This window comes from Dermochelys coriacea, chromosome 14, assembly GCF_009764565.3.
Source record: "Dermochelys coriacea isolate rDerCor1 chromosome 14, rDerCor1.pri.v4, whole genome shotgun sequence".
Taxonomy (NCBI): Eukaryota; Metazoa; Chordata; order Testudines; family Dermochelyidae; genus Dermochelys; species Dermochelys coriacea.
Genome location: NC_050081.1, coordinates 31,568,753 through 31,596,129, shown reverse-complemented (window position 1 = coordinate 31,596,129; position 27,377 = coordinate 31,568,753). Strand labels below are relative to the sequence as shown.

Below are 27,377 nucleotides of genomic sequence, written 5' to 3'. Positions count from 1 at the left end.
TGGATTACCCATCACACTCAGCCCACCCCTGCTGTCCTCACCAGCTGCTGCAGAAGAGGGAAGCTCCTGTTTGGGGCAGCTCTGTTGCCTGCATAAGGCTGTATGACAGGCAGGCAGCAGTGAAATACTCAACACCATGGAGCTTTTTCTATTTGCACAGTGAATTTTATTTTCCTACAAAACAGAGCGACAGTTCAGAGACACACAGCACCTATGGGGTTACAGAGGCTAGAGTGAATGCTAGGCTGGAGTTAGATAAAAGCAGATGGAAAACCCCTCTGGTTAACTTTACCCTGTTGCATCTGTGTTAAACCAGGGCAACTCCTGAAATCAATGGGGTTCAGGGCTAGAATCAAATCTGGACTGACTCCTGGAGTCTGCTCTCAATTGACCCGGGAGTCACTCCAGACTGCTGTAACTTGCAGTTGTGCTAATGTAAATCAAAAACATCATCCAACCTCAGTGGGAACCCCCTGGGTTTGATTGCCCTTGCTTATCTCACATGTAACTCCAGAATGTGGCCTCTAGACAAGTTGGCTCCATTCACCAGTGGATCAGCAGGTTATCACAGACCACCACCACCCCCAGCCCTTAGGTTGTCTACAGCTTATGCCCAACAAGCCTGAGCGAAACTGAGGCCCTGGGCTTCTAGCAGCCTCAATATGGCCCCAAAACACCAACATCAAGGGCAACCCTATAACACTCACTAGGTATCTGACAACATAGAGAAAGCAATAGAAGGGGAAGCAGGCTTTACTCTGTTATGTGCTAGGGGCCAGGAGAAGGGGTAACGTGTTATGAGAGAAAGCGTCCTATTGCTAAGGCTGGGGAGGAAAGGGAGAGGGAATTGGAGCAGCTACATTTGCAAAAGGTGACCTGCAAAGTGCAAAAAAAAAAAAAGCCCAGCTGTTTATGCCTTCTTCCCCCACACAGCTTGATTTACCACTGAGACATCAAGAGAATCAAGTCTAGTCTTCTCTGGCAGACTCACTGGAGGTTTCAGAGATGTGGATCAGGAGCTCAAACGAGCAGGTGGGAGTGGTGAATCATTAACAAAAAGAGCTTTTCTCCCAAGTGTGTGTAGGGCAACTGAATTAGTGGGGTGTTTAAAAAAAAAAGTTAACCTGCCTGAATAAACTAATTCACTTCATCTCAAGCAGGTTCTTTGGTATGGCTGCCAGGTCTCCAGTGGGCTATAGTCTTCCAGGACAGGTGGGGATGGGAGGGGGTGTTAAAAAACCACCTTGGAGCACAAGTCTCACTGAAAGACAATACAACTTGTGCTCCTCAGCATCTAAGCAGAGATTCCCAGCAGGCCATGGCGTTTTCCAGGGTAGACAAGCTCTGAATTTCTAGTGTAATGAGAAGAGAAAAGTTTGGAGGGAAAAGATCATTTCAAACTTTCAGGCTCTCTTTATACCTCAGAAAACAGCAAAAAAAAAAAAAAACCACCCCAACAACAAAGAACAGAGGGGCCAGGACCCCCCACCCTTTGCAGGTCCCCTTAAGGAGCAAACCAGGCCAGGCGTGTCAGTTGCAAAGTGTGAGGGAGGAGCCCACGTAGAAGAGCCAGAAGAAAGGGAAGATTTTCTCCGAGAAGGCAGCCGTGAAGGTGAAGATGGGGGCCATGTTATCAGCATTGTAGAACGCCACCCACCCCCCTTCGTAGTCCAGGTAGACCCCGATCTTCCTGGGCCTCTCGCAGAGGGACAGGGGAGTCTCAGGGGAGGTGAAAGCCTGGTACTGGTCCCAGTTCTTGCCCTTCCAATTCAGCCCCACCGCCCAGATCCCCTCCTCAGGCGTGAAGTCGATCTTCTCCTTCCTCCTCACCGACTCCCTAGCAGCCCCCACAGCCCAGCTGTCCCCATCCCCAACTTCCACCTCCCAGTAGTGCCTCCCCGAGGTGAAGCCCTCAGCCCCCAGGACAGAGAAGGAATAATCAAATCTCTTGGAGCTGGCCGGCACGTCCTGCGGGGCGCTCCTCAGCCTCACGCTGCGCTTATCCTCGGACAGCACCAGGTAGGGGTTTGCGGTGTCCAGGTCTAGAGTTATATCGGCTAGAGAGAGGGAGACAGGGCTTTAACAGCAGAGCTCAACCCTGGGGACAGCCCCTTACGCCACCAGATCTTCCCTCTTTTAAGCTGTGGCACTATCTGTGGGGCAATAGCCTGAAAGATGTAGGAAGCTGCAGGAGAAAGGGGAGGTCTCTGGGCCCAGGGACACTGCATGCTCTTAGTTTCCAAACTGTAAAGGAGTACTTGTGGCACCTTAGAGACTAACAAATTTATTAGAGCATAAGCTTTCGTGAGCTACAGCTCACTTCATCGGATGCATTTGGGGGAAAAAAAAAAACAAAAACCCAAACTGTGTTTGCCTTAAAGAAAACGGGAGATTCAGGCAGGAATTCAGGAGAGCGCATTAGAAAGCAGGGGGTCTGCTAAGGAAACACAAAAGGTGTTTGTCTCACCCTGCTTCACAGCCGTCAGCATGTTGTTTCCTTATCCAAAGGGAAACAAACACTGAGGGGAGATTTTGGCTGAATTCCCTTCAGCCACCTCGCCAGGCCTACGCCCGCACTGTTACTGCCACAGCAGCAGGGTTAACATCAGTTTCCAGCATTGTTCCTGGGGCACTGGAAGAAGTCAGTGGAGGGAGGCGGAGGCTTACCTGTGTCGTTCTCCAGCTCAAAGCGCAGATTTTCTAGGGTAATGAAAGGAGAGAGAATTGAGTCCTGGCTTTCATGGGGATGAGCATCTAGAGCAGGTTGAAAAGTGAAACAATATCCACAAAAGCTTTCCTTCTGCCACTGAAACCGGGGGTAGGGAATGGGAAACAAATTTTTTCATTACACTGAAAGATGAAGGAGTTTCCATTTTAGCACAAAGGCCATTGTTGGAAGAGTTTCAACCATCGTTTAATATCCTGTGTCGAAGGCAGTGGTTCTCAACCTGTTTATCACTGTGGACTGCTTATGTAGCTCTCTATGGCCTCGTCTACACTAGCAAGGTAAGTCGATCTAAGTTAGGCAAGTTACGTAGCTTAAGTCAACTTACAGCACTGTGTTATGTCGACAGGAGACGCTCTCCCCATCACCGTAGCTCCATCTCTTGGGGAGGTTGAGTACAGAAGTCGACAGGAGAGTTCTTAGCCATTGACTTACTGCATCTCGACCAGATCCACTAAATCGATGCTGCTGCATCAATCGCAGTGGCGCCGATTTAAGACAAGCCCTATGTGTTATGTGAGCTGCATCCACCCAATATATATACTACCTGTATGGCCCTGAGGATGTCCCATGGGCCACAAGCCAACCATTGGTTATCAACCCACAGCCACTGGTGTAAGGCTTCATTATAGACACCCAATTCTTCCAACTCTTGCTATAAAACAAGCCCTCAGAAAAAGAGCAGCACATGTGGACGGAGCATATATGTTGGGGGGGGGGGGTCGCTGGAGGAGATGTGAAGTGATTTAGAGGACCACACGCTGCAACCTTAACCACGGGGTTGCTACTGCTTTAGTCTAGCAGCAGATTTTAAAATTACAGGGTGGCAAGACAGAGACCACTGACACAGCCACAGGTAAGGCCGACTGATATAAGTTAGGGACTGAGAGACCAGGTAAGCTACTGACGTAACAGCCCTCCCCAATATTACGGCAGCTATGAGCAGGGAAAATACAGATGCTTCCATTCACCTTTGAACTCCAGCAGGACTTCCTTCAAGACGGCGCTTTTCTGAGAAAAACTCCTGAGTCTTTTTTCCAGCTCCGCAAACGCAGGCTCCGGCTTCTGAAACGTCCAGTTCTCACTGCTAGAGAGGAGGATGAAGGGTTAGAAACAGGCCTGAGGCCCGGCCCCAGAAAACCTGGGAGCTCTCAGGCCAGTTTGGATCTGAGCTTTGCAAGACAATCTGGGTTTTTGTGAGTCATGTGACTACAACCCCATGCTCCAAATGGACTGGAACAGGACTTCGGGGGGCAGGAATGGAGACCCGTTTGGGAGCTCTCTGAATTCCCACTAGCCCAGTTCTCTCACTCTGGGCTACTCTAGTAATAAAGGGCACCAATCCCAGGGTTATGTGGAAAGAAAGGAGACAGAGATCCAGAGTGGGTGGATCTTAAGTAAAACACTAGGACCATAGACAGCGCAGATCTCCAGCTGGGATAGAACCTGGGCTCTCTAACACCAAAAGACAAAACCCCTACCACAGAAGCTAAAGGAGTAATCCCACTGGCTGTCACGTAGCAGCTAGCCCCTCCTCTCCCTGCTATGGCAGCTGCTAGCGGGACACATGATCACGTGCCAGCATGTCGCACTCCGTGGCATTCAGTGCCATTTCCAAGCTGAGCTGAGCATGAAGGGGACGGAGATGGAGCCCAGGACTTACCCGATCCTGCTGCCACCACCACCCTAGAGAGGAGGAGAAAGAAGAGGCAGTCAGTGAACGTGTCCCAAACTGGGGAGGCCTTTTGGTCCTGCAGGGGAGTCCACACTGGAGTCTGACACACAGGCTCCCATTCAGAGAGCAGCTGCAACTTCCAGCTCCTTCCAGCTGGGATGTTTGCTCTCAGAAGCCTCAGGAAGGGTCAGCTGGGAGGTGGCCACAGGGAAAAGCATCTCCCCATGCACTTTACAAGAAGAAAAGATTTTCTGCCTTGGGAGCAAGAGCCCCATCCCCCCAAGTCTCCCTATCCTGCTAAACAGGGAGCTCAAGTGGTGCGGAAGGATGAGCTTGGGGGGTGGGTGGGGGGGCATTACAGTGCAGGACGCCTGGCTCCAACTCTTTGTCCTGCCACTGGCTTGCTTGGAAAGTCAGTCCTTTCCTGCCTCAGCTTCCCTATCTGTAGAGCAAGGCTAGTATTGCCCTTGTAGCTTTGAAGCTAAACTCACTTGTGTTTGCAGAGGGATTCCAGATGACTGGGAGGACAGTGTTCAATGGGCACGTCTACACTAGAGCAGCCCAGCTCTGGCACTGCAGCTGACGAACCGTATAGCGTAGACACTTCCTACATCAACGGAAGGTGTCCTCCTGTCGCTGCAGGTAATCAACCTCCCTGCGAGATGGTAGCTAAGTTGATGGAAGAATTCTTCCATCCACCCAGCTGCATCTCTAGTGGGGATTGGGTCGACCTAATTACATCACACAGTGCGAAATTTTTCACAGCCCTGAGCGATGTAGCTAGGTTGATCTACTTTTTAGTGCAGACCAGACCTATGTGACAGGGGCCACATTCAGATCTGATTCATACCAGTGTCAAGCTAGACTGACTCAGCAGATTACACTAACCAGTTGCAATTACAGAGAGGGTGGCTCGGTAACAGACCATAAGTAGCCTCTCAGCAGATCATAAGTAGCCTCTCAGCAGATGGGGAGACTTCTTGAGAGCACAGTTTGTCCCACTGAGCTATTAACATGAATGCTGGCTGAAATTTACCCCATGATTTTTTTTTAAGTTCTCTTTTCCCAACTTTGAGATTTCATAGATGTTTTTAATGCAAGAAATCTCAATTGTTTCCTTTTTTGTAACAAACAGCTTTTGAAGCATTTAAGTTCAAAATCCGGCCATGGAACAAAATGGACCAAAACAAATTCATTTTTTTAAAAAGTGTTCCTTACTGTGCTGTAGCTCACGAAAGCTTATGCTCTAATAAATTTGTTAGTCTCTAAGGTGCCACAAGTACTCCTTTTCTTACTGTGAAAAAGATGATTAAAAAAAATACAAATTTAAAGGGGGAGTGGGTTGACTGGCTCCAGGTAGCATCTAGATAATGTGTGTGTCAATTATGTTGTGAACTCTGAATCCTGGACTCCGACAGGGAATGGATCAGAATACACACACGACAGACACATCCCTGTTGAGTGAAGGAGTTTGCAGTGGATCAGGACTCCTGGGTTCTTCTCCAAAGATGAAGAAGGTCTATAGATGGGGTATCTGGGAGTCAGAACTCCTGGATTTTAGTCCCAGCGCTGCAATCATCTTGCTTTGTTCCATGCCTCATTTTCTGCCTTCCTCTAATCAGCAAGATGGAAGATAATGGTAGTAACCCTACGATATGTCTCACCTGCAGGGACTGGCTCGCTGGCTGCTGCCCCATCTCTCCTCCCTTCTCAGTGATCAGTTTATCAATGTGGGAAATTTCTTCTGAGAGTTTAGAGACACTCTCATTCCTTCTCTGGGCAATGTCTCCATCAAGCGCTTCCAGCCGGGACAGCAGGAACTGCTCCTTCTCCTCCAGGAACCCACGCAGCTCCTTACACTCAGAGAGGATCTTCTGTCTCTCGGCTTCTGTCTGTTTCTGCAATTACAGAAAGGGTGGCTCGGTAACCGACCATAAGTAGCCTCTCAGCATATGGGGAGACTTCTTTAAAGAGAAAGGACAGAGCAGGATCCTCAGGACAGGATCGAGCCCTTTAGCAGTAGCTCAGTAACCTGTTACTTTTCCCTAGTCTCTGCATCTTGTGCCCCAAAATCTGAGGTTCAGTTTCTATTTTTTTTTTTGCCCTGACAGTGGCAAAAAAATAACTGAAAATGTGAATGATGCAGTAAGGGTTACTTGAGTCTGTAAACAGCCTGAAACAATATCTCTCAGAGACATGAACTGTCACCATGTATCAAAACCGTGTTAACTCTGAAGCCTAGTGATTACGAGGTAGAAGTCATCGTTGATAAACATTTTACCACTGACCACAATATGCGACAAGGGAGAGGGATGATCCTATTATGAAGGTATGCTCCATCCACTGCAAATGGGATTTCAGTTGGAGATTGTGAGTGGGGAAGAGTTCAGGAGAGACCAGAAGCCCTCACCTTTCCCCAGAAGCCCAGCCCTAGAGAGGGAGGTGACCTGGAGTCTGGCCAGATGACCAATTCCTCATCCCGGTGAGGGAAGAGGAAAGGGAAGGGAAAAGGGGCACAGAGAAGAAATCAAAGTGAAGTCCCTATGAGAGGGGTAGCAGAGCGTGTGTGCCTCCTCTCTGATGGTTTCCAGCAGCCCAGAGAACAATATGGCTGCTGAGCTCTACAGACAGGCAGTTCTTAGAGCAGACAACAGCAGCAGCATACGCAAGGGCGTCTGCACCTTTGCTAACAGCAACAGCAGGGATTTTTCTCAAAACCTTGTCCACCTGCACTGAACCAAACTCTCCAGCCAGCCAGCCCATGTTCTCTCTCCCCATCACCCCCAGGGTCTACAGAGAAACAGGCCCTGCGTTTGCTGCATCACTCAGGGCACTCTGATCCCAGGCACACCTGGGGGGGGTGGGCGCGACTCTGGGCACATACCAGCAGCTCCTCACTTCTCTTCTCCTCGTTGGCTTTGGCTTCTTCTCTGTCTTTTCTCAGACCGGCCAGATGCTCTTGTGGCGCCTCCTGGAAGAAGCAAGAAGGATCTTTGTTGGGATGGTTTTGCCACAAAGTTCCCAGATTTAGGAACACAGGAACTGCCAGTCTGGGTCAGACCAGGAGCCCATCTCCAGGCTCCAACACCAGCTTCTTCACAGGAAGGTGCAATAAACCCTGCAGTAGGGAATTATGGGCTAGTCTGCCCCCAGGCAAACATTATTCTAGCTCATAGAGCAGAAGTGGCCAAACTCCGGACCGTGGGACCATCCTGCCCAGCCCATGAGCTCCCGGCCGGGGAGGCTAGCCCTCAGCCCCGCCCCCGCTGTCCTCCCTCCCCTGGGCAGCATGGGCGGTGGGGCTGTGAGCTCCTGCTGCTCTGAGCAGCATAGTAAGGGGGCGGGGACGGGGGGTTGGCTAAGGGGCAGGGCGTCCCAGGGAGCAATCGGGGACAGGGGGCATTGGATAGGCGTGGGAGTCCCAGGGGGGCTGTCAGGGGGTGGGGTGTGGATAAGGGTTGGGGCAGTCAGGGAACGGGAGAGTTGGATAGGAGGTGGGGTCCCAAGGGGCAGTTAGGGGTGGCTAGAGTGTGGACAGGGGTCGGGGCAGTCAGGGAACGGGAGAGTTGGATAGGAGGTGGGGTCCCAAGGGGCAGTTAGGGGTGGCTAGAGTGTGGACAGGGGTCGGGGCAGTCAGGGGACAGGGCGCAGAGGGCGATTGGATAGGCGTGGGAGTCCCAGGTGGCCTGTCTGGGGGTGTGGATAGCGGTCAGGGCAGTCAAGCGACAGGGGGATTGGATAGTGGGTGGAGTCCCAGGGGGCGGTTAGGGGCGGGGGTGGTCAGGGGACAAGGAGCGGGGGTTGGGTGGGTCAGGGGTTCTGAGAGGGCAGAAAGTGGGAGATGGTGGAGGCCAGGCTGTTTGGGGAGGCCCAGCCTTCCCCACGCAGCCCTCCATACAGTTTTGCAAGGCCGATGTGGCACTTGGGCCAAAAAGTTTGCCCACCCGTCATAGAGACTTAGGAAGGAACACTGAAGCACAAGTGTATATGTCCGTTCCAGTGGTCTTGGATCTATAGTTTGAGGATTGACTAATCTTCCTGGGGGGGGGGTCAACTTTTTTGGGTGGGTGCCCAGTTTGAGAAGATTAAAGGGCCATGATTTTCAGGAAGACTTAGTGCTTGTCCTCTGAAAAATCATGCCATTTCAGAGTGTCCTTTGTTGGCAAAGGAGAGGTAATTCATAATCACTCTTGGACTTGAAAATGTGGCCCTTGCACTTTTAATCCTTACTATTATAGCTCAAAACAAAGGGCGGTACAAATAAAGAACAGTTTATGGCAACAGTATTCATACAAATATCCAGTCCTGTATAGACTTCTGTTCATGTACTAGCCTCAATTATATCTTATGGCAAGGAGTTCCACTGGCTAATTGCATATAATGTGAACAAGTAGTTCCTTTGATCAGCTTTAAAACTGGCTACCTTTCAATTTCATTGAATGTCCCCTTGTTCTGTACAGTATTGGGGAAACTCTACTCACCCTGTCTCCTAATCTCCATTCTCTATTCCATTCACTCTTTCCGATACCTATATCTCTCCCCCTCTCGTTTATCTTCTCTCTAAACTAAGCAGTCCCAGCGCTGACAAATCCTGCCCATTCACAAGTCTCTCCGGAGTCCGGATCATGCTCTATGCCCATCTGTAAGCCCCTTCTGTTACTGCTTTATCCTTGACCAGAAATGAATACAGTATCCCAGGTGAGGGCATCTCACCGATTTATAGAATGTTGTTAAAATACCAACCTTGTTATTCTTTATCCTTTACGTAGCCCAACAAATCCAGGGACAAATTCTGCCGAAAACACATACAGCTTCCCTAGCAGCCATTGGGACTGCTCACTCACATGTCTGAGGGCAAGACGTAGGCCTCCCTGGGACTTTGTTTCTTAGCTACACTTCATGCTCAACCATGCAGATGTGAGAAGAGGAGGCAACAGGACAAATGGATCTTCAACCGGGGGAGGGGGGGAGGAAGAGGGACAAAAAACCTCAGGCATAACTGGAAATAGAGGAGCCCTTTTCGTTTTACCTCCTGGACAGAAATTCTGTCATGTATTGACATACCAAAAAAAATCCATCCTGCCCAAAACAACCCACTACAACCAAATCCTAGCCCCTCCAACCTACTTCAAAAACCTAGTCCAAATCCACACATCCCTTAAAACCCCAGCTCTGAACATCCCCAGACATGGCAGCAAAAACACTGCCCCAAAATTAGCTCCCAGCCACTGCCTCCAAATCTCCCAGCCCCTCCCGATATTCCCTCAGTCATTCCAACACGACACCCAAACCGATCCCCCCAGCTCGGAACACCCCTACATCCGGCTCCGCTCTTCCCACAACTGGAACCAAACATTGCTCCCCTCCCCTCAAACCCCTAGACACAGAATCATAGCAATGTAAGGCTGGCAGGGACCTCAAGAATTCAACTCATCCCTTCCCCCCCACCCTGCACTAAAGCAGGACCTAGACAATCCCCGACAGGTGTTGGCCATTCCTTTGGGAAGCCTATTCCAGAGTTTAACTACCCTGACAGTTAAAAAGTTTTTCCTAATATCTAACTGAAATCTCCTTTGCTGCAGATTAAGCCCATTGCTTCTTGTCCTGCCTTTGTGGACATGGAGAAGAAATTATCACTGTCCCCTTTATAATAGCCCTTAACAGAACTGAAAACTTATTAGGGTTTTTCCCCCCACTCTTCTTTTCCCAAGGCAAGATGTGCGGATTTTTAACCTTTCCTCTCAGGTCAGATTTTCTAAACCTTTTCCTCTAACTTTTGCCTTCCCACCTTAAATCCCCAGCTCCAGAGATCTCCTCAAATTCTCATAAAAATCCGCTTCCGATCCAGGCTTTGGGGCTAGCATTTAGGTCTCACCCTGCAGTAGGAGCCTGTCTCAGTTACAAAGGCCTGCAATAAGTTTGTTTTATGTCACTAATCATTTCTGTTGCCCTTTTCCGAACTTTTTCCAATTTCAATATAGCTTTTTTTGAGATGTGGCGACCACATCTGCACGCAGTATTCAAGATGTGGGTGTACCATGGATTTATATAGAGGCAACATGATATTTGCTATCTTATTATCTACCCCTTTCTTAATGATTCCCAACATTCTGTTTGCTTTTTTGACTGCCGCTGTACATTGAGTGGATGTTTTCAGAGACCTATCCACAATGACTCCAAGATCAGGATATATAAAGAAAGGTGATTAGAGGAAGGAAGGAATATAATCAGAGCAGCCTTTTTCCTTCAGCCAAACACAGGACTGACATGCTTCCTTAGCACCCGATTTAGATTCCTTCTTAATACAGGATTACCTTGCAGATGATAAAACACACCCTGGCCTGTGCAAGCCACCCAAGAAACACTTCTCCCAGGCAAAGCCACACCCCAGGATTTTGCCCCTATAGGGTTGCCAATTTTGGTGGGATGTATCCCTGGAGATTTAATTGCATGCCAGAATCTCGAAATAAAGATTCACCTTTAATTCCTGGAGACTCCAGGTTGGAAACCCGAGCAACACACCAGCTCAGGGGAGCTGGAACAACTTGAATAGTGGGGAGTGCTGAGAGCCACTGAACCAAACTGTAAACCCAGTATACCAGCAGTTCTCAATCAGGGGTCCGGGACCCTTGGGGGTCCGCAAGCAGGTTTCAGGGGGTCCACGAAGCAAGGCTGGCATTAGACTCACTGGAAAGAAAGACAAAGCCCCACCACACAGGTCCATGAGCCCCGCCACCCCCGGCTGTTGCTGAAGCATGAGCCCCATAGCTTTGCGGGGCCTCCTCTGGTGTGGGGCCTCCATCAGCTGCCCGGCTTGCTACCCCCTAAGGCCAGCCCTGAGCTTTATATGCAGAAAAGCCGTTGCTGTGACTCAGGTGGGCCACGGAGTGTTTACAGCACGTTGGAGGAGGCCTCGGAAAGAAAACGGTTGAGAACCCCGCTGTACAGGATGGGAAGCGCTTCAAGCCGGGGGGTGCGGACGCACCCCTAGTTCCAGCACCGATGCACCAAGGGCGGCTTTTCCTACCTTACAGCCCCGGGCAGCCTCTTCTATGGGCACCACCCGGTGGGCTCGGTGGTCCCAGGACAGGTGGCAAACCAGACAGACGGGCTTCCGGTCCTCCTGGCAGAAGAGCTTCAGGGCTTCCCCGTGCCGCTCGCACACCCCGGCCCCGGCCGGCCCCGGCCCGGCCGCCGCCTGCGCCCCGAAATGCTTGACGATCTCCACGATGTTGGCCAGCTGCCGGTTGGGGCGGAAGAGGCGGTGGGGCACCGGCTCCCGGCACTGGGGGCAGCACAGGCTGCGCTCCGATTCCTCCCAGCACTTGGTGACGCAGGCTCGGCAGAAATTGTGCCCGCAGTCCGAGACCATGACCGGGTCCCGCAGGTACTCCAGGCACACGGGGCAGGTCAGCTCGTCCTGCAGGCTGCGGGCCGGCCCGGCCGCGCCCTCCATGGCTGCAGCGGCAAGCGCTCAAAGGGACCCTGCCGCCTCTGCCGCCTCTGCCGCGGGGCCCGGGCCCGAGCGGGGCTGGCTCCGCTCCGCGGCCAGCCCGGAGGAGATGCCAATCGCCGGGCAGGAAGCCGAGGAGAGGGGAAGGCTTGTCTGGGTCCTGCAGCAATAGACGGCGCAGCGCTCTCTGGTGGCTAGCTACCGGCAGGACTCCTGGGTTCTCTCCCCTGCTCTGCGCGGGAGTGGGGTCTAGTGGTTAGATCAAGGGCGCTGGGAGTCAGGACTCCTGGGTTCTGTCCAGGGCTCTGGAACGGGAGTGGGGTCTAGTGGTTAGATCAAGGGGGCTGGGAATCAGGACTCCTGGGTTCTCTCCCCTGCTCTGGGAGAGGAGTGGGGTCTAGTGGTTAGATCAAGAGGGCTGGGAGTCAGGACTCCTGGGTTCTCTCCCCTGCTCTGGGCGGGAGTGGGGTCTAGTGGTTAGATCAAGAGGGCTGGGAGTCAGGACTCCTGGGTTCTGTCCAGGGCTCTGGAACGGGAGTGGTGTCTAGTGGTTAGATCAAGGGGGCTGGGAGTCAGGACTCCTGGGTTCTCTCCCCTGCTCTGGGCGGGAGTGGGGTCTAGTGGTTAGATCAAGGGGGCTGGGAATCAGGACTCCTGGGTTCTGTCCAGGGCTCTGGAACGGGAGTGGGGTCTAGTGGTTAGATCAAGGGGCTGGGAGTCAGGACTCCTGGGTTCTCTCCCCTGCTCTGGGCGGGAGTGGGGTCTAGTGGTTAGAAGGGGGGCTGGGAATCAGGACTCCTGGGTTCTCTCCCCTGCTCTGGGAGAGGAGTGGGGTCTAGTGGTTAGATCAAGAGGGCTGGGAGTCAGGACTCCTGGGTTCTGTCCAGGGCTCTGGAACGGGAGTGGGATCTAGTGGTTAGATCAAGGGGGCTGGGAATCAGGACTCCTGGGTTCTCTCCCCTGCTTTGGGAGGGGAGTGGGGTCTAGTGGTTAGAAGGGGGGGCTGGGAATCAGGACTCCTGGGTTCTCTCCCCTGCTCTGGGCGGGAGTGGGGTCTAGTGGTTAGATCAAGGGGGCTGGGAGTCAGGACTCCTGGGTTCTCTCCCCTGCTCTGGGCGGGAGTGGGGTCTAGTGGTTAGAAGGGGGGGCTGGGAATCAGGACTCCTGGGTTCTCTCCCCTGCTCTGGGAGAGGAGTGGGGTCTAGTGGTTAGATCAAGAGGGCTGGGAGTCAGGACTCCTGGGTTCTGTCCAGGGCTCTGGAACGGGAGTGGGATCTAGTGGTTAGATCAAGGGGGCTGGGAATCAGGACTCCTGGGTTCTCTCCCTGCTTTGGGAGGGGAGTGGGGTCTAGTGGTTAGAAGGGGGGGCTGGGAATCAGGACTCCTGGGTTCTCTCCCCTGCTCTGGGCGGGGAGTGGGGTCTAGTGGTTAGATCAAGGGGGCTGGGAGTCAGGACTCCTGGGTTCTCTCCCCTGCTCTGGGCGGGAGTGGGGTCTAGTGGTTAGAAGGGGGGGCTGGGAATCAGGACTCCTGGGTTCTCTCCCCTGCTCTGGGAAGGGAGTGGGGTCTAGTGGTTAGATCAAGAGGGCTGGGAGTCAGGACTCCTGGGTTCTGTCCAGGGCTCTGGAACGGGAGTGGGGTCTAGTGGTTAGATCAAGGGGGCTGGGAATCAGGACTCCTGGGTTCTCTCCCCTGCTCTGGGAGGGGAGTGGGGTCTAGTGGTTAGAAGGGGGGGGCTGGGAATCAGGACTCCTGGGTTCTCTCGCCTGCTCTGGGCGGGAGTGGGGTCTAGTGGTTAGATCAAGGGCGCTGGGAGTCAGGACTCCTGGGTTCTCTCCCCTGCTCTGGGCGGGAGTGGGGTCTAGTGGTTAGACGGGGGGGCTGGGAATCAGGACTCCTGGGTTCTCTCCCCTGCTCTGGGAGAGGAGTGGGGTCTAGTGGTTAGATCAAGAGGGCTGGGAGTCAGGACTCCTGGGTTCTGTCCAGGGCTCTGGAACGGGAGTGGGGTCTAGTGGTTAGATCAAGGGGGCTGGGAATCAGGACTCCTGGGTTCTCTCCCCTGCTCTGGGAGGGGAGTGGGGTCTAGTGGTTAGAAGGGGGGGCTGGGAATCAGGACTCCTGGGTTCTCTCCCCTGCTCTGGGCGGGAGTGGGGTCTAGTGGTTAGATCAAGGGGGCTGGGAGTCAGGACTCCTGGGTTCTCTCCCCTGCTCTGGGAAGGGAGTGGGGTCTAGTGGTTAGATCAAGGGGGCTGGGAGTCAGGACTCCGGGGTTCTCTCCCCTGCTCTGGGCGGGAGTGGGGTCTAGTGGTTAGAAGGGGGGGCTGGGAATCAGGACTCCTGGGTTCTCTCGCCTGCTCTGGGAGGGGAGTGGGGTCTAGTTAGTTCAAGGGGGCTGGGAGTCAGGACTCCTGGGTTCTGTCCAGGGCTCTGGAACGGGAGTGGGGTCTAGTGGTTAGAACAAGGGAACTGGGAGTCAGGACTCTTGAGTTCTGTCCCCGGCTCTACAAGGGGAGAGTGGTTAGAGCAGCAGGGGGCTGGGAATCAGGACTCCTGGGGTCAGAGGTGGCTAGGGATTTCTGAGGCCCTTGACTAGAGCAAATGGGGGCCCCTCCCCACCCCTTCCATCTGCAGTCCCCTCTGCAACACCCCATGGTGCTCCTCCTGGAGAAATGGGGTTGGGGCGTGGGGCTTCCCCTGTTTCCCAGCAGGAGCACCAGGCAGGTTGGGGTTAAATGAGTTAAAAAAGAGGGACTGGGAGTCAGGACTCCTGGGTTCCCTCTCCAGCTCTGGGAGGAGAGTGGCATTTAGTGGTTAGAGCAGAAGGACCTGGGAGTCAGGATTCCTGAGTTCTATTAATGTCTGGGCCTTTGACCCCTCTATGGCTTTTGGGCAGGTCCCAGCCCCTCTCTCGGCCTCAGTTTACCTGTCTGTACATTTCCCATCAGGCTCCTCTCTGCCAGGGTGATTATTTCTCTGGATTTTTGGTTGGCAACTTGTAAAAAAAAAAAAAATATTCCTCTCAAGGGAAGAATCAAAGGCCCAACAAATCCACCCCACCCATCCGGTCTGCTCTGTTCACCAGCCAGCCAGTTCCCCAATCCCCCAGGCTCCTCTACTACCACTGTCCTTCCCCACATCAGCCCCATCCCATTCCCCAATCCTCTCCTAGCCTGCCATTTGTCCCCAGCCAGGCCTGACCCCCAACAACCCTACCCTGACCAGCCAGGCCTGCCCTTCCTGCGGAGAGTGGACCAGATGATATGTCTGGGGGGAGAAAGCAGAAGGAGACTCCGCTGGTTGGGAGGCATGAGATGCGATGTCCTGAGGTTGGGGGTTCCACGACCACCACTCCCAAGAGGAGAAGGCGGGTGGTGGTGGTCGGGGACTCTCTCCTCCGGGGGACTGAGTCATCTATCTGCCGCCCTGACCGGGAAAACCGAGAAGTCTGCTGCTTGCCAGGGGCTAAGATTCGTGATGTGACGGAGAGACTGCCGAGACTCATCAAGCCCTCGGATCGCTACCCCTTCCTGCTTCTCCACGTGGGCACCAATGATACTGCCAAGAATGACCTTGAGCGGATCACTGCGGACTACGTGGCTCTGGGAAGAAGGATAAAGGAGTTGGAGGCGCAAGTGGTGTTCTCGTCCATCCTCCCCGTGGAAGGAAAAGGCCTGGGTAGGGACCGTCGAATCGTGGAGGTCAACGAATGGCTACGCAGGTGGTGTCGGAGAGAAGGCTTTGGATTCTTTGACCATGGGATGGTGTTCCATGAAGGAGGAGTGCTGGGCAGAGACGGGCTCCATCTTACGAAGAGAGGGAAGAACATCTTTGCCAGCAGGCTGGCTAACCTAGTGAGGAGGGCTTTAAACTAGGTTCACCGGGGGAAGGAGACCAAAGCCCTGAGGTAAGTGGGAAAGCGGGATACCGGGAGGAAGCACAGGCAGGAATGTCTGTGAGGGGAGGGCTCCTGCCTCATACTGGGAATGAGGGGCGATCAACAGGTTATCTCAAGTGCTTATATACGAATGCACAAAGCCTTGGAAACAAGCAGGGAGAACTGGAGGTCCTGGTGATGTCAAGGAATTATGACGTGATTGGAATAACAGAGACTTGGTGGGATAACTCACATGACTGGAGTACAGTCATGGATGGTTATAAACTGTTCAGGAAGGACAGGCAGGGCAGAAAAGGTGGGGGAGTAGCACTGTATGTAAGGGAGCAGTATGACTGCTCAGAGCTCCGGTACGAAACTGTGGAAAAACCTGAGTGTCTCTGGATTAAGTTTAGAAGTGTGTGCAACAAGAGTGATGTCATGGTGGGAGTCTGCTATAGACCACCGGACCAGGGGGATGAGGTGGATGAGGCTTTCTTCCGGCAACTCACGGAAGCTACTAGATCGCATGCCCTGATTCTCATGGGTGACTTTAATTTTCCTGATATCTGCTGGGAGAGCAATACAGCGGTGCATAGACAATCCAGGAAGTTTTTGGAAAGCGTAGGGGACAATTTCCTGGTGCAAGTGCTAGGGGAGCCAACTAGGGGGAGCGCTTTTCTTGACCTGCTGCTCACAAACCGGGTAGAATTAGTGGGGAAGCAAAAGTGGATGGAATCTGGGAGGCAGTGACCATGAGTTGGTTGAGTTCAGGATCCTGACGCAGGGAAGAAAGGTAAGCAGCAGGATACGGACCCTGGACTTCAGGAAAGCAGACTTTGACTCCCTCAGGGAACAGATGGCCAGGATCCCCTGGGGGACTAACATGAAAGGGAAGGGAGTCCAGGAGAGCTGGCTGTATTTCAAGGAATCCCTGTTGAGGTTACAGGGACAAACCATCCCGATGAGTCGAAAGAATAGTAAATATGGCAGGGCGACCAGCTTGGCTTAATGGTGAAATCCTAGCGGATCTTAAACATAAAAAGAAGCTTACAAGAAGTGGAAGGTTGGACATATGACCAGGGAAGAGTATAAAAATATTGCTCGGGCATGTAGGAAAGATATCAGGAGGCCAAATCGCACCTGGAGCTGCAGCTAGCAAGAGATGTCAAGAGTAACAAGAAGGGTTTCTTCAGGTATGTTGGCAACAAGAAGAAAGCCAAGGAAAGTGTGGGCCCCTTACTGAATGAGGGAGGCAAGCTAGTGACAGAGGATGTGGAAAAAGCTAATGTACTCAATGCTTTTTTTGCCTCTGTTTCACTAACAAGGTCAGCTCCCAGACTGCTGTGCTGGGCAACACAAAATGGGGAAGAGATGGCCAGCCCTCTGTAGAGATAGAGGTGGTTAGGGACTATTTAGAAAAGCTGGACGTGCACAAGTCCATGGGGCCGGACGAATTGCATCCGAGAGTGCTGAGGGAATTGGCGGCTGTGATTGCAGAGCCCTTGGCCATTATCTTTGAAAACTCGTGGCGAACGGGGGAAGTCCCGGATGACTGGAAAAAGGCTAATGTAGTGCCCATCTTTAAAAAAGGGAAGAAGGAGGATCCAGGGAACTACAGGCCGGTCAGCCTCACCTCAGTCCCTGGAAAAATCATGGAGCAGGTCCTCAAAGAATCAATCCTGAAGCACTTAGAGGAGAGGAAAGTGATCAGGAACAGTCAGCATGGATTCACCAAGGGAAGGTCATGCCTGACTAATCTAATCGCCTTTTATGATGAGTTTACTGGTTCTGTGGATGAAGGGAAAGCAGTGGATGTATTGTTTCTTGACTTTAGCAAAGCTTTTGACACGGTCTCCCACAGCATTCTTGTCAGCAAGTTAAGGAAGTATGGGCTGGATGAATGCACTATAAGGTGGGTAGAAAGCTGGCTAGATTGTCGGGCTCAACGGGTAGTGATCAATGGCTCCATGTCTAGTTGGCAGCCGGTGTCAAGTGGAGTGCCCCAGGGGTCGGTCCTGGGGCCCGTTTTGTTCAATATCTTCATAAATGATCTGGAGGATGGTGTGGATTGCACTCTCAGCAAATTTGCGGATGATACTAAACTGGGAGGAGTGGTAGATACGCTGGAGGGGAGGGATAGGATACAGAAGGACCTAGACAAATTGGAAGATTGGGCCAAAAGAAATCTAATGAGGTTCAATAAGGATAAGTGCAGGGTCCTGCACTTAGGATGGAAGAATCCAATGCACCGCTACAGACTAGGGACCGAATGGCTCGGCAGCAGTTCTGCGGAAAAGGACCTAGGGGTGACAGTGGACGAGAAGCTGGATATGAGTCAGCAGTGTGCCCTTGTTGCCAAGAAGGCCAATGGCATTTTGGGATGTATAAGTAGGGGCATAGCGAGCAGATCGAGGGACGTGATCGTTCCCCTCTATTCGACACTGGTGAGGCCTCATCTGGAGTACTGTGTCCAGTTTGGGCCCCACACTACAAGAAGGATGTGGATAAATTGGAAAGAGTACAGCGAAGGGCAACAAAAATGATTAGGGGTCTAGAGCACATGACTTATGAGGAGAGGCTGAGGGAGCTGGGATTGTTTAGTCTGCAGAAGAGAAGAATGAGGGGGATTTGATAGCTGCTTTCAACTACCTGAAAGGGGGTTTCAAAGAGGATGGCTCTAGACTGTTCTCAATGGTAGCAGATGACAGAACGAGGAGTAATGGTCTCAAGTTGCAATGGGGGAGGTTTAGATTGGATATTAGGAAAAACTTTTTCACTAAGAGGGTGGTGAAACACTGGAATGCGTTACCTAGGGAGGTGGTAGAATCTCCTTCCTTAGAGGTTTTTAAGGTCAGGCTTGACAAAGCCCTGGCTAGGATGATTTAACTGGGACTTGGTCCTGCTTTGAGCAGGGGGTTGGACTAGATGACCTTCTGGGGTCCCTTCCAACCCTGATATTCTATGATTCTATGATTCTATGATTCCTCCTCCAACCCCTAGGAAGGCAGGTCTGCCCCCTCTCTATGCCAACCAGACCAGCCTGCCCTGCCAGCCCCAGCCAGGCTTCTCCTAGCTTGGCCTGACTCATCCCCAATCCTCAGCTAGGCCTGACCCTGTTCAATCAGTCCCCCAGACCTACCCTCCCACAGTCAGCCCCAAAGCAGCCAGGCCTCTTCCCACTCTGCCCCCAGCCAGAACTGCCCCTCCCCAGCCGGCTGGACACCTGGGGTAACCCTACCAGCAACACATGGCCAGGCCTCTCTCAATTTGGCTTGCCCCCTGCCAGGCCTGACCCTTTCCTCAGCCAGCCCCCTGGATCTATCCCCCTCGCTCAGCCACGGTTGACCTGGCTCCCCATCTACTTCAGCCAATGCCCTAGGCCAGGGGTTCCCATGCTGTGGCTGCTAGGGTTGTCACCTCTGAGGTATAAAAGACCAGGACATCCGAACCACTTGGTCTGGGCCAGCTACCTCAGAAAAGGAGCTGTGCTGGGTGGTGGCCACCCTAGTGGCTACTGGATCTTGAGCGTCTCTTAGCCACCCCCACCACCTTCCAAACTCCCTGCCTCTTGGAGAGCCATGCCCCTGGTTCCCCACTGGCTTCCCCCAGGCATACTCCAAAGGAAATGGGCTCTCAGAAATACACGGCCTTGGCTGCAGCTCTGGGTTTGAATTCAAATTCAATGGACATTTCAATCTTTGGTGAAAAAACAGAGGAAGGGATAACTGAAAATATATTCACATTTTCCCCCCTGGTTTTCAACCAGCCCCGGTGCCTTCAAATTACCCCTTCATGCTGAAATTGAACTGTGTGCTCAGTGGTTTGAATGGAGTAAAGAACGTGTGAATGTCACGTATCAGTGCAGACAAGTGGCTGAACTGAGGAGGATCTAAAGTGTGAAGATCTAGAGTCTGAGGGTTTGTCTACACAGGGAAGCTACTGTGAATTTAAAGCTTCCTCCATTGGGTGATTGTTTCCTGATGTACCATATAGAGACTCAGACTAAAAGTTTATCCCTAATAATAATTAATAAAAACAGTAAGAGGATGAGAAAATGCCACCATGGCTACACAGCAGAGTAAAAAGGACAGTTAGAGGCAAAAAGGCATCCTTTAAAAATTGGAAGTCAAATCCTAGTGAGGAAAATAGAAAGGAGCATAAAACTCTGGAAAATCAAGTGTAAAAGTATAATAAGACTGGTCAAGAAAGAATCCCAATAGCAACTAGCTAAAGACACAAAAACCAATGGCAATTTTATTTAAGTACATCAGATGCAGGAAGCCTGCTAAACACTCAGTGGAGCCACTGGATGATTGCAATGCTAAAGGAGCATTTAAGGAAGACAAGGCCATTGTGGAGATGCTCAATGAATTCTTTGCATTGGTCTTCACTGCAGAGGATGTGGAAAAAATTCACACACCTGAGCCATTCTTTTCAGGTGACAGATCTGAGGAACTGTCCCAGATTGAGGTGTCAGTAGAGAAGGTTTTGGAACAAACTGATACAGTAAACAGGTAAAAAGAAAAGGAGTACTTGTGGCACCTTAGAGACTAACAAATTTATTTGAGCATAAGCTTTCGTGAGCTACAGCTCACTTCATCAGATGCATTTGGTGGAAAATACAGTGGGGAGATTTATATACACACACAGAGAACATGAAACAATGGGTTTTATCATACACACTGTAAGGAGAGTGATCACTTAAGATGAGCCATCACCAGCAGCGGGGGGGGGGGGGGGGGGTAAGGAGGAAAACCTTTCATGGTGACAAGCAAGGTAGGCTATTTCCAGCAGTTAACAAGAACATCTGAGAAACAGTGGGGGGTGGGGGGGAGAAATAACATGGGGAAATAGTTTTACTTGTGTCATGACTCATCCATTCCCAGTCTCTATTCAAGCCTAAGTTAATTGTATCCAGTTTGCAAATTAATTCCAATTCAGCAGTCTCTCGTTGGAGTCTGTTTTTGAAGTTTTTTTGTTGAAGGATAGCCACTCTTAGGTCTGTAATCGAGTGACCGGAGAGATTGAAGTGTTCTCCGACTGGTTTTTGAATGTTATAATTCTTGATGTCTGTATTCGCAAAAAGAAAAGGAGTACTTTGTGGCACCTTAGAGACTAACAAATTTATTTGAGCATAAGCTTTCGTGAGCTACAGCTCACTTCATCGGATGCATTTGGTGGAAAATACAGTGGGGATATATATTATATATTATGTCACCATGAAAGGTTTTCCTCCTCCCCCCTCCCCGCTGCTGGTGATGGCTCATCTTAAGTGATCACTCTCCTTACAGTGTGTATGATAAAACCCATTGTTTCATGTTCTCTGTGTGTGTATATAAATCTCCCCATTGTATTTTCCACCAAATGCATCTGATGAAGTGAGCTGTAGCTCACGAAAGCTTATGCTCAAATAAATTTGTTAGTCTCTAAGGTGCCACAAGTACTCCTTTTCTTTTTGCGAATACAGACTAACAGACGTCAAGAATTATAACACTCAAAAACCAGTTGGAGAACACTTCAATCTCTCCGGTCACTCGATTACAGACCTTAGGGTGGCTATCCTTCAACAGAAAAACTTCAAAAACAGATTCCAACGAGAGACTGCTGAATTGGAATTAATTTGCAAACTGGATACAATTCTATGATTCTATAATTTAGGCTTGAATAGAGACTGGGAATGGATGAGTCATTACACAAAGTAAAACTATTTCCCCATGTTATTTCTCCCCCCCACCCCACCCCACCCCCCACTGTTCCTCAGATGTTCTTGTTAACTGCTGGAAATAGCCTACCTTGCTTGTCACCATGAAAGGTTTTCCTCCTTCCCCCCCTGCTGCTGGTGATGGCTCATCTTAAGTGATCACTCTCCTTACAGTGTGTATGATAAAACCCATTTTTTCATGTTCTCTGTGTGTGTATATAAATCTTCCCACTGTATTTTCCACCAAATGCATCTGATGAAGTGAGCTGTAGCTCACGAAAGCTTATGCTCAAATAAATTTGTTAGTCTCTAAGGTGCCACAAGTACTCCTTTTCTTTTTGCGAATACAGACTAACACGGCTGCTACTCTGAAACCTGTCATTAAACAGGTAATAAGTCACCAGGACCAGATGGTATTCACCTAAGAGTTCTGAAGGAACTCAAAGATGAAATAGCAGAACTATTAACTCTGATATGTAACCTATCGCTTAAATCAACCAATGTACCAAATGACTGGAGGATAGCTTATGTAACACCAATTTTTTTAAAAGGCTCCAGAGGTGATCCTGGCAATTACAGGCCAGTAAGCCTAATTTCAGTACCAGGCAAACTGCTTGAAACTATAGTAAAGAACAGAATTATCAGACACATAGATGAACATGATTTGCTGGGGTAAAGTCAACATGACTTTTGTAAAGGGAAATCATGCCTCACCAATCTATTAGAATTTTTTGAGAGTGTCAAAAAGCATGTGGACAAGGGTGATCTGGTGTACTTGGACTTTCAGAAAGCCTTTGACAAAGCCCCACACCAAAGGCTCTTAAGCAAAGTAAGCAGTTGTGGGACAAGAGAGAAGGTCCTCTCCTAGCTCAGTAACTGGTTAAAAGACAGGAAATAAAGGGTAGGAATAAATGGTCAGTTTTCACAATGGAAAAGGGTAAATATCAGGGGTCCCAGGGATCTGTACTGGGACCTGTGCTGTTCAAATATTTATAAATTATCTGGAAAAGGGGGTAAACAGTGAGGTGGCACAGTTTGCAGATGATACAAAATTACTCAGGATAGTTAAGTCCAAAGCTGACTGAAAAAATTTACAAGGGGATCTCACGAACCTGAGTGACTTGGCAACAAAATGGCAGGTGAAATTCAATGTTGGTAAGTGCAAAGAAACCCACATTGGAAAAAACAATCCCAACTATACATACAAAATGATGGAGTCTAAATTAGCTGTTACTACTCAAGAAAGAGATCTTGGAGTCATTGTGGCTAGTTCTCTGAACACATCTGCTCAATGTGCAGTGGCAGTCAAAAAAAACTAATAGAATGTTATGAAACATTAGGAAAAAGGTCATAGAATATCAGGGTTGGAAGTGACCTCAGGAAGTCATCTAGTCCAACCCCCTGCTCAAAGCAGGACCAATCCCCAACTAAATTATCCCAGCCAGATAGGATATGCCAGATAGCTAATAGGAAAGAAAATATCATAATACCACTATAGAAATCTATGGTATGCCCACACCTTGAATATTGCATGTAGTTCTGTTCACCCTATCCCAAAAAAGATATAGTAGAATTGGAAAAGTTACAGGAAAGGGCAACAAAAATAATTAGGAGTATGAAATAGCTTCCATGTGTGGAGAGATTAATACAATTGGAACTGTTTTGCTTAGAAAAAAGATGACTAAGGGACGATATGATAGAGGTCTATACGGTCATGAATGGTGTAGAGAAAGTGAATAGGGAAGTGTAACTGACCCCTTCACATAACACAATGGCACTAATAGGAAGCAGGTTTAAAACAAACAAAAGGAAGTATTTCTTCAAACCACACACAGTCAACCTGTGGAGCTCCTTGCCAGAGCATGTGAAGGCCAAAAGTGTAACTGAGTTCAAAAGAGAATTAGATAAGTTAATGGAGGGTAGCTCCATCAATGGCTATTAGACAAAATGGTTAGGAACACAACCCCATCCTCTGGGTGACCCCAAACATCTGACTGCCAGAAGCTGGGACTAGATCATTTAATAATTGCCCTGTTCTGTTCATTCCCTCTGAAACATCTGGCACTGGCCATTTTGGACAGGATACTAGCCTAGATGGACCATTGCTCTGACCCAGTATGGCCATTTTTATGCCAGAGTTGGGTGTGATGATGTGTGGTATTGCCTACACCAGACGTTCAAAAATCACGTCAGGCCCCAATCACAAGACTGGCTTGAAAATCACTAGATTTTTGAACTAATGATCATTGATACTTCCTAGTTCTTATGTAGCATTTACCATCCATAGGGTTCTTTACAAAGGAGGTCAAAATCATTGATTGCCTCATGTCACAGAAATTTTGAGTTCTTTGTCTTTGCTTTCTGGGGTTTGAGTCCTCGGGATACACTTGGGTCAGGTTTCCACACTTGTCTTTGAAACCCTAAGGGGCAGAAATGTACTTTTTTAACAAAATGAGAGCTGAGATTTTCATGTAATCACTTGGATACTTTGGTAATGGGGGGCCGTATAAGTTTGATGAATAGCTAGACATGTCCCCAAGAGTTGCGGCTTTCAATAAAACATCGACTATCATGAGACTTGTGATAAACCCATGAGAGCTGGCAGCATTGATTATGGGATGTGCCTGATCTCATTTAAGTTCTTATTGCCCCTAGAACATTACTCGATGTTGTGAGTATGTTATTCAAGCTCATCTGACAAATACAGACCATGGGTGCGGTAACAAAAGAAATTAAACAAGCAGTATCAAGATCAGAGCTGAATAATATCACCACTAGCTTTTATATAGCACTTTTCATTAGCTGATCTCAAAGAGCTTTACCTAGGAGGTCAGGTGCATCATCAGCTCCTGTTTCCCACACCAAGTCTGGGAAGGGCTGTGACATAGTGGGATTTTCCCTTGTTATGCTGTATGTGAGCCCATGTGAATCTTACTGTTTTGCATGAATGCTGTGTGTGCCTCAATTTCTCAGTGTATTGCACCAATGTCTAGGTGGTGGGAAAAAGGGTGTGTGACTTTTGCAGGAGCTGCTCCAGCTGCCTGCATGGATGCTATGGCAGCCCTTTCATAACCTGAGACCCAGGAAGGAGATGCGACCAGGTGACTCTTGGCCCGAGGCGAGAAAAAAGGCTGGAGGAAGAGCAAGGGGGGGGGGAAGCGAGTCATTCTCCTCTGACTTGGGGTGCAGGGGGCGGGCCAGAGCCCTGGCTCTGGGCTCCCCTCCCCAAAGATGAACTTGGCTGAAAGTCACTGATTTCTGTGCTAACAAGTTCTGTCCTACGCTGAGTTCCTGTTGACTAATAAACCTTCTGTTTTATCGGCTGGCTGAGAGTCACGTCTGACTGCGGAGTTGGGGTGCAGGGCCCTCTGGCTTCCCCAGGAGGTCTGCCTGGGCGGACTCACTGCAGGAAGCACACAGTGTGGAAGGGGACGCTGAATGCTCTGAGGTCAGATCCGGGAAGGACGAAGCTGTGTAAGCTTCTTGCCATGGAGACAGTATGCTCAGAGAGAGGAGGCTCCCCCAGGGTCCTGACTGGCTTCGTATGGAATAGTTCCAGAGCATCACCCCAGTGACTCCATGACAAGGGCCAACTTCTGTTGGTTTCTTTGGCTTTGGTGCCTCACCTGCCAGCCATCTCAAGTGTAGGCCCATTTTACAGATGGAGAACTGAGGCACTGAGGTGAAGTGTGGTCAGCCAGCAGTTTGATTGTAAGCTCTTCCCAAGAGGGACTGTCTTTCACTGTGTGCCTCTACAGTCATCCAGCAACATGGAATCTGGAACTCTTGGCACTATGCCGTACCCTTGTATAATGCTTTTCATCAATCTGAAAGCATTTTACACTGGAGTTCAATATCATTATCTCCATTTTACAGATGGGGAAACTGAGGCATGGAGTGTGACTTGCCTAAACTCACCCAGCAAGCCCGTGACAGAGCCAGGGATAGAATCCAGGCCTCCTGCACCCCACTCCTCTTTGCTATCCACTAGGCCACACTGCAAATAGCAATACGTCCCACCTCTGCCTCAACTCGGATTAAGGAGTGTGCTGGGCCACATCCAATGTCCTATTCTTATTCCGAAATATGATTTTTTTTAAGGTCACACTTTCTTTCAAAAAAATATTTTATTAAAAGAGAGGAAATTTTTTAAAAGAGGGGAAAGTGCATAAATAAAGTGATAACTATTTCCAGAGCCATTGGGGAAGAGATTCTAGAAAGAAACTGTAAGTGGGGGGGGGCGGGAATCTATTTACATAGCAACAAAGGCTGACGCAGGCCCGGCAGAAGCATCACGGGATCGCTGAAATAGTCGAGTCAGAGGGAGAGGGTGACTTCGTCCTGGAGGCTTTGGAGAGGGTTTGCAATAGGCATGGTGTCTGAAACAGAGAAACAGGAAGGAAACGTTAGTGCTTCTGATACATTCCTAGACTGCAAGGCCGCAGCCCTTTATCTAGAGGCAAGAGGATTTATCTTCCCCCGAGGATAAATTGACCCCCTGAGCGCTCTCCCGTCGACTCCTGTACAGTACTCCACTGCCGCGAGTTATTGTTATTTTTCTTTTTTTTTGCTGAGCGCGTATAGTTGAATTTGTGTAAGTTAAATGCGTGTATGATGCAACTCCACTGAGTGGCTCTTCTATCTAGCAGACAAAGGTCTAACAACATCAAGTGCCTGGAAGCTGAAGCTAGACAAATTCAGACAAGAAATGAGACACAAGTTTTTAACAATGGGGGTAATTAACCATTAGAATAATTTAATAAGGGTTGTGGTGAATTCTCCAGCATAAGCAATTTTTAAATCAAGGTTGGACATTTTTCTAAAAGGTCAACTCTAGTTCAAACAGGGATTGATTCGGGGAAGTCTTATGGCTTGTGTTACACAGGAGGTCAGACTAGGTGAACACAATGATCCCTTCTGGCCTTGGAATCTATACATCTATTCAATCTATTTGATGTTCCCATGGAAAATTTAATTGGACGCTACAAAAAAGCATGTTCGTGCATGAGTTAGAAAAGAAAGTTTGTAGGAATAGTTGCTATAATAGGGAGTGTTACCTAGTGGCTATGATACTGGACTAAGACCCTAAAGACAGTGGTTCTGTTCCTGGCTCTGACTTGCTAAGTGACTTTGGGGCAGTCACATTGGTCTATGCCTCAGTTTCCCTGTCAGTTAACTGGGGTTAATGATCCTTTGTAAAAAAAAAAAACTCCCACTGAAAAGTACTATTATTATTAATCAAGTGATGACATTACAAGCCAAAGCATAACTTAAGTACCATTGCTCCCTTCCCTCAAAGCTTCTTATTTTCTATTAACTCACTCTACTGGAAGATTGCCCTCTTTTAGGAATTTTTCCTCCCATAATGCCTTTTGTGACACTGGCCCTTTAAATTGGGCAAAGACAAACAGCTGATGCCCTAAAGTGGTCATTTTGCAACAGGCAGTAGCTATCTTTCACTTAGTAAGTGTGTGTAATGTTTCCTTGTGCTTGTTCTTATGTCAAGCTATGTGTAATGCTTCTGAAACCTAGCTCTCAAGGCGTGTTGTAAAGAGAGATGTATATAACATTGTTCCCATTTTACAGATTGGTAAGGCTGAGGCACAGTGAGGTGAAGTGCCTTGACCAAGTTCGCAAAGTGACTCATTGGCTTGAACTCACTCCTTTTGACCCCTCAGTCCAGTGCTCGAGACCTGTTGGACTGGACTGCTTTCCTACATTTTGTTACTGACTGACAAAAATGTGTTGCAGAACAAGAAAATTAATCCTTACTGTTTGGTCACTGATTAATTTGCTAAGTGACTACTTCTAAGCGCTTGGGAGGCTGAAAGGCTGAGTTAAGGTGATTTGGGTTTCCTAACTATACATTTCCATAGCACAGTATCCTGTCTTCCATCAGGGGCCAAACCTACCACCCAACGTGGGGCTCCATCCCATGACCCTGAGATT

General features: G+C 49.7%; 2 protein-coding genes across 2 annotated transcripts in view; one reads left to right on the top strand and one right to left on the bottom strand.

Moving 5' to 3' along the window:
- LOC119842470 overlaps positions 1-27,377 on the top strand; it is a 47,505-nt gene that overhangs the window by 4,948 nt on the left and 15,180 nt on the right. The window contains exon 7 of the mRNA XM_043497480.1: positions 11,435-12,043. Coding sequence (XP_043353415.1) covers positions 11,435-12,043 — 609 coding nt within the window. The remainder of the gene's footprint in view (positions 1-11,434; positions 12,044-27,377) is intronic.
- LOC119842480 (E3 ubiquitin-protein ligase TRIM7-like) lies at positions 144-12,073 on the bottom strand. The gene is made up of 7 exons (XM_038370689.2): positions 11,428-12,073; positions 7,285-7,371; positions 6,065-6,298; positions 4,389-4,411; positions 3,697-3,812; positions 2,668-2,700; positions 144-2,057 (listed from the first exon to the last, which is right to left on the bottom strand). The coding sequence occupies exons 1-7, from the start codon at positions 11,854-11,856 to the stop codon at positions 1,531-1,533; spliced, it is 1,449 nt and encodes a 482-aa protein (XP_038226617.1). The 5' UTR covers positions 11,857-12,073; the 3' UTR covers positions 144-1,530.

Excerpts from the sequence above, each read along its gene's own strand:
- LOC119842480 (XM_038370689.2), bottom strand. The coding sequence starts at position 11,856 with ATGGAGGGCGCGGCCGGGCCGGCCCGCAGCCTGCAGGACGAGCTGACC. Across the intron at positions 7,372-11,427 it reads AGGCTGCCCGGGGCTGTAAG|GAGGCGCCACAAGAGCATCT; the intron begins GTAGGAAAAGCC and ends TGCTTCTTCCAG. Across the intron at positions 6,299-7,284 it reads AGAGAAGTGAGGAGCTGCTG|AAACAGACAGAAGCCGAGAG; the intron begins GTATGTGCCCAG and ends CTGTAATTGCAG.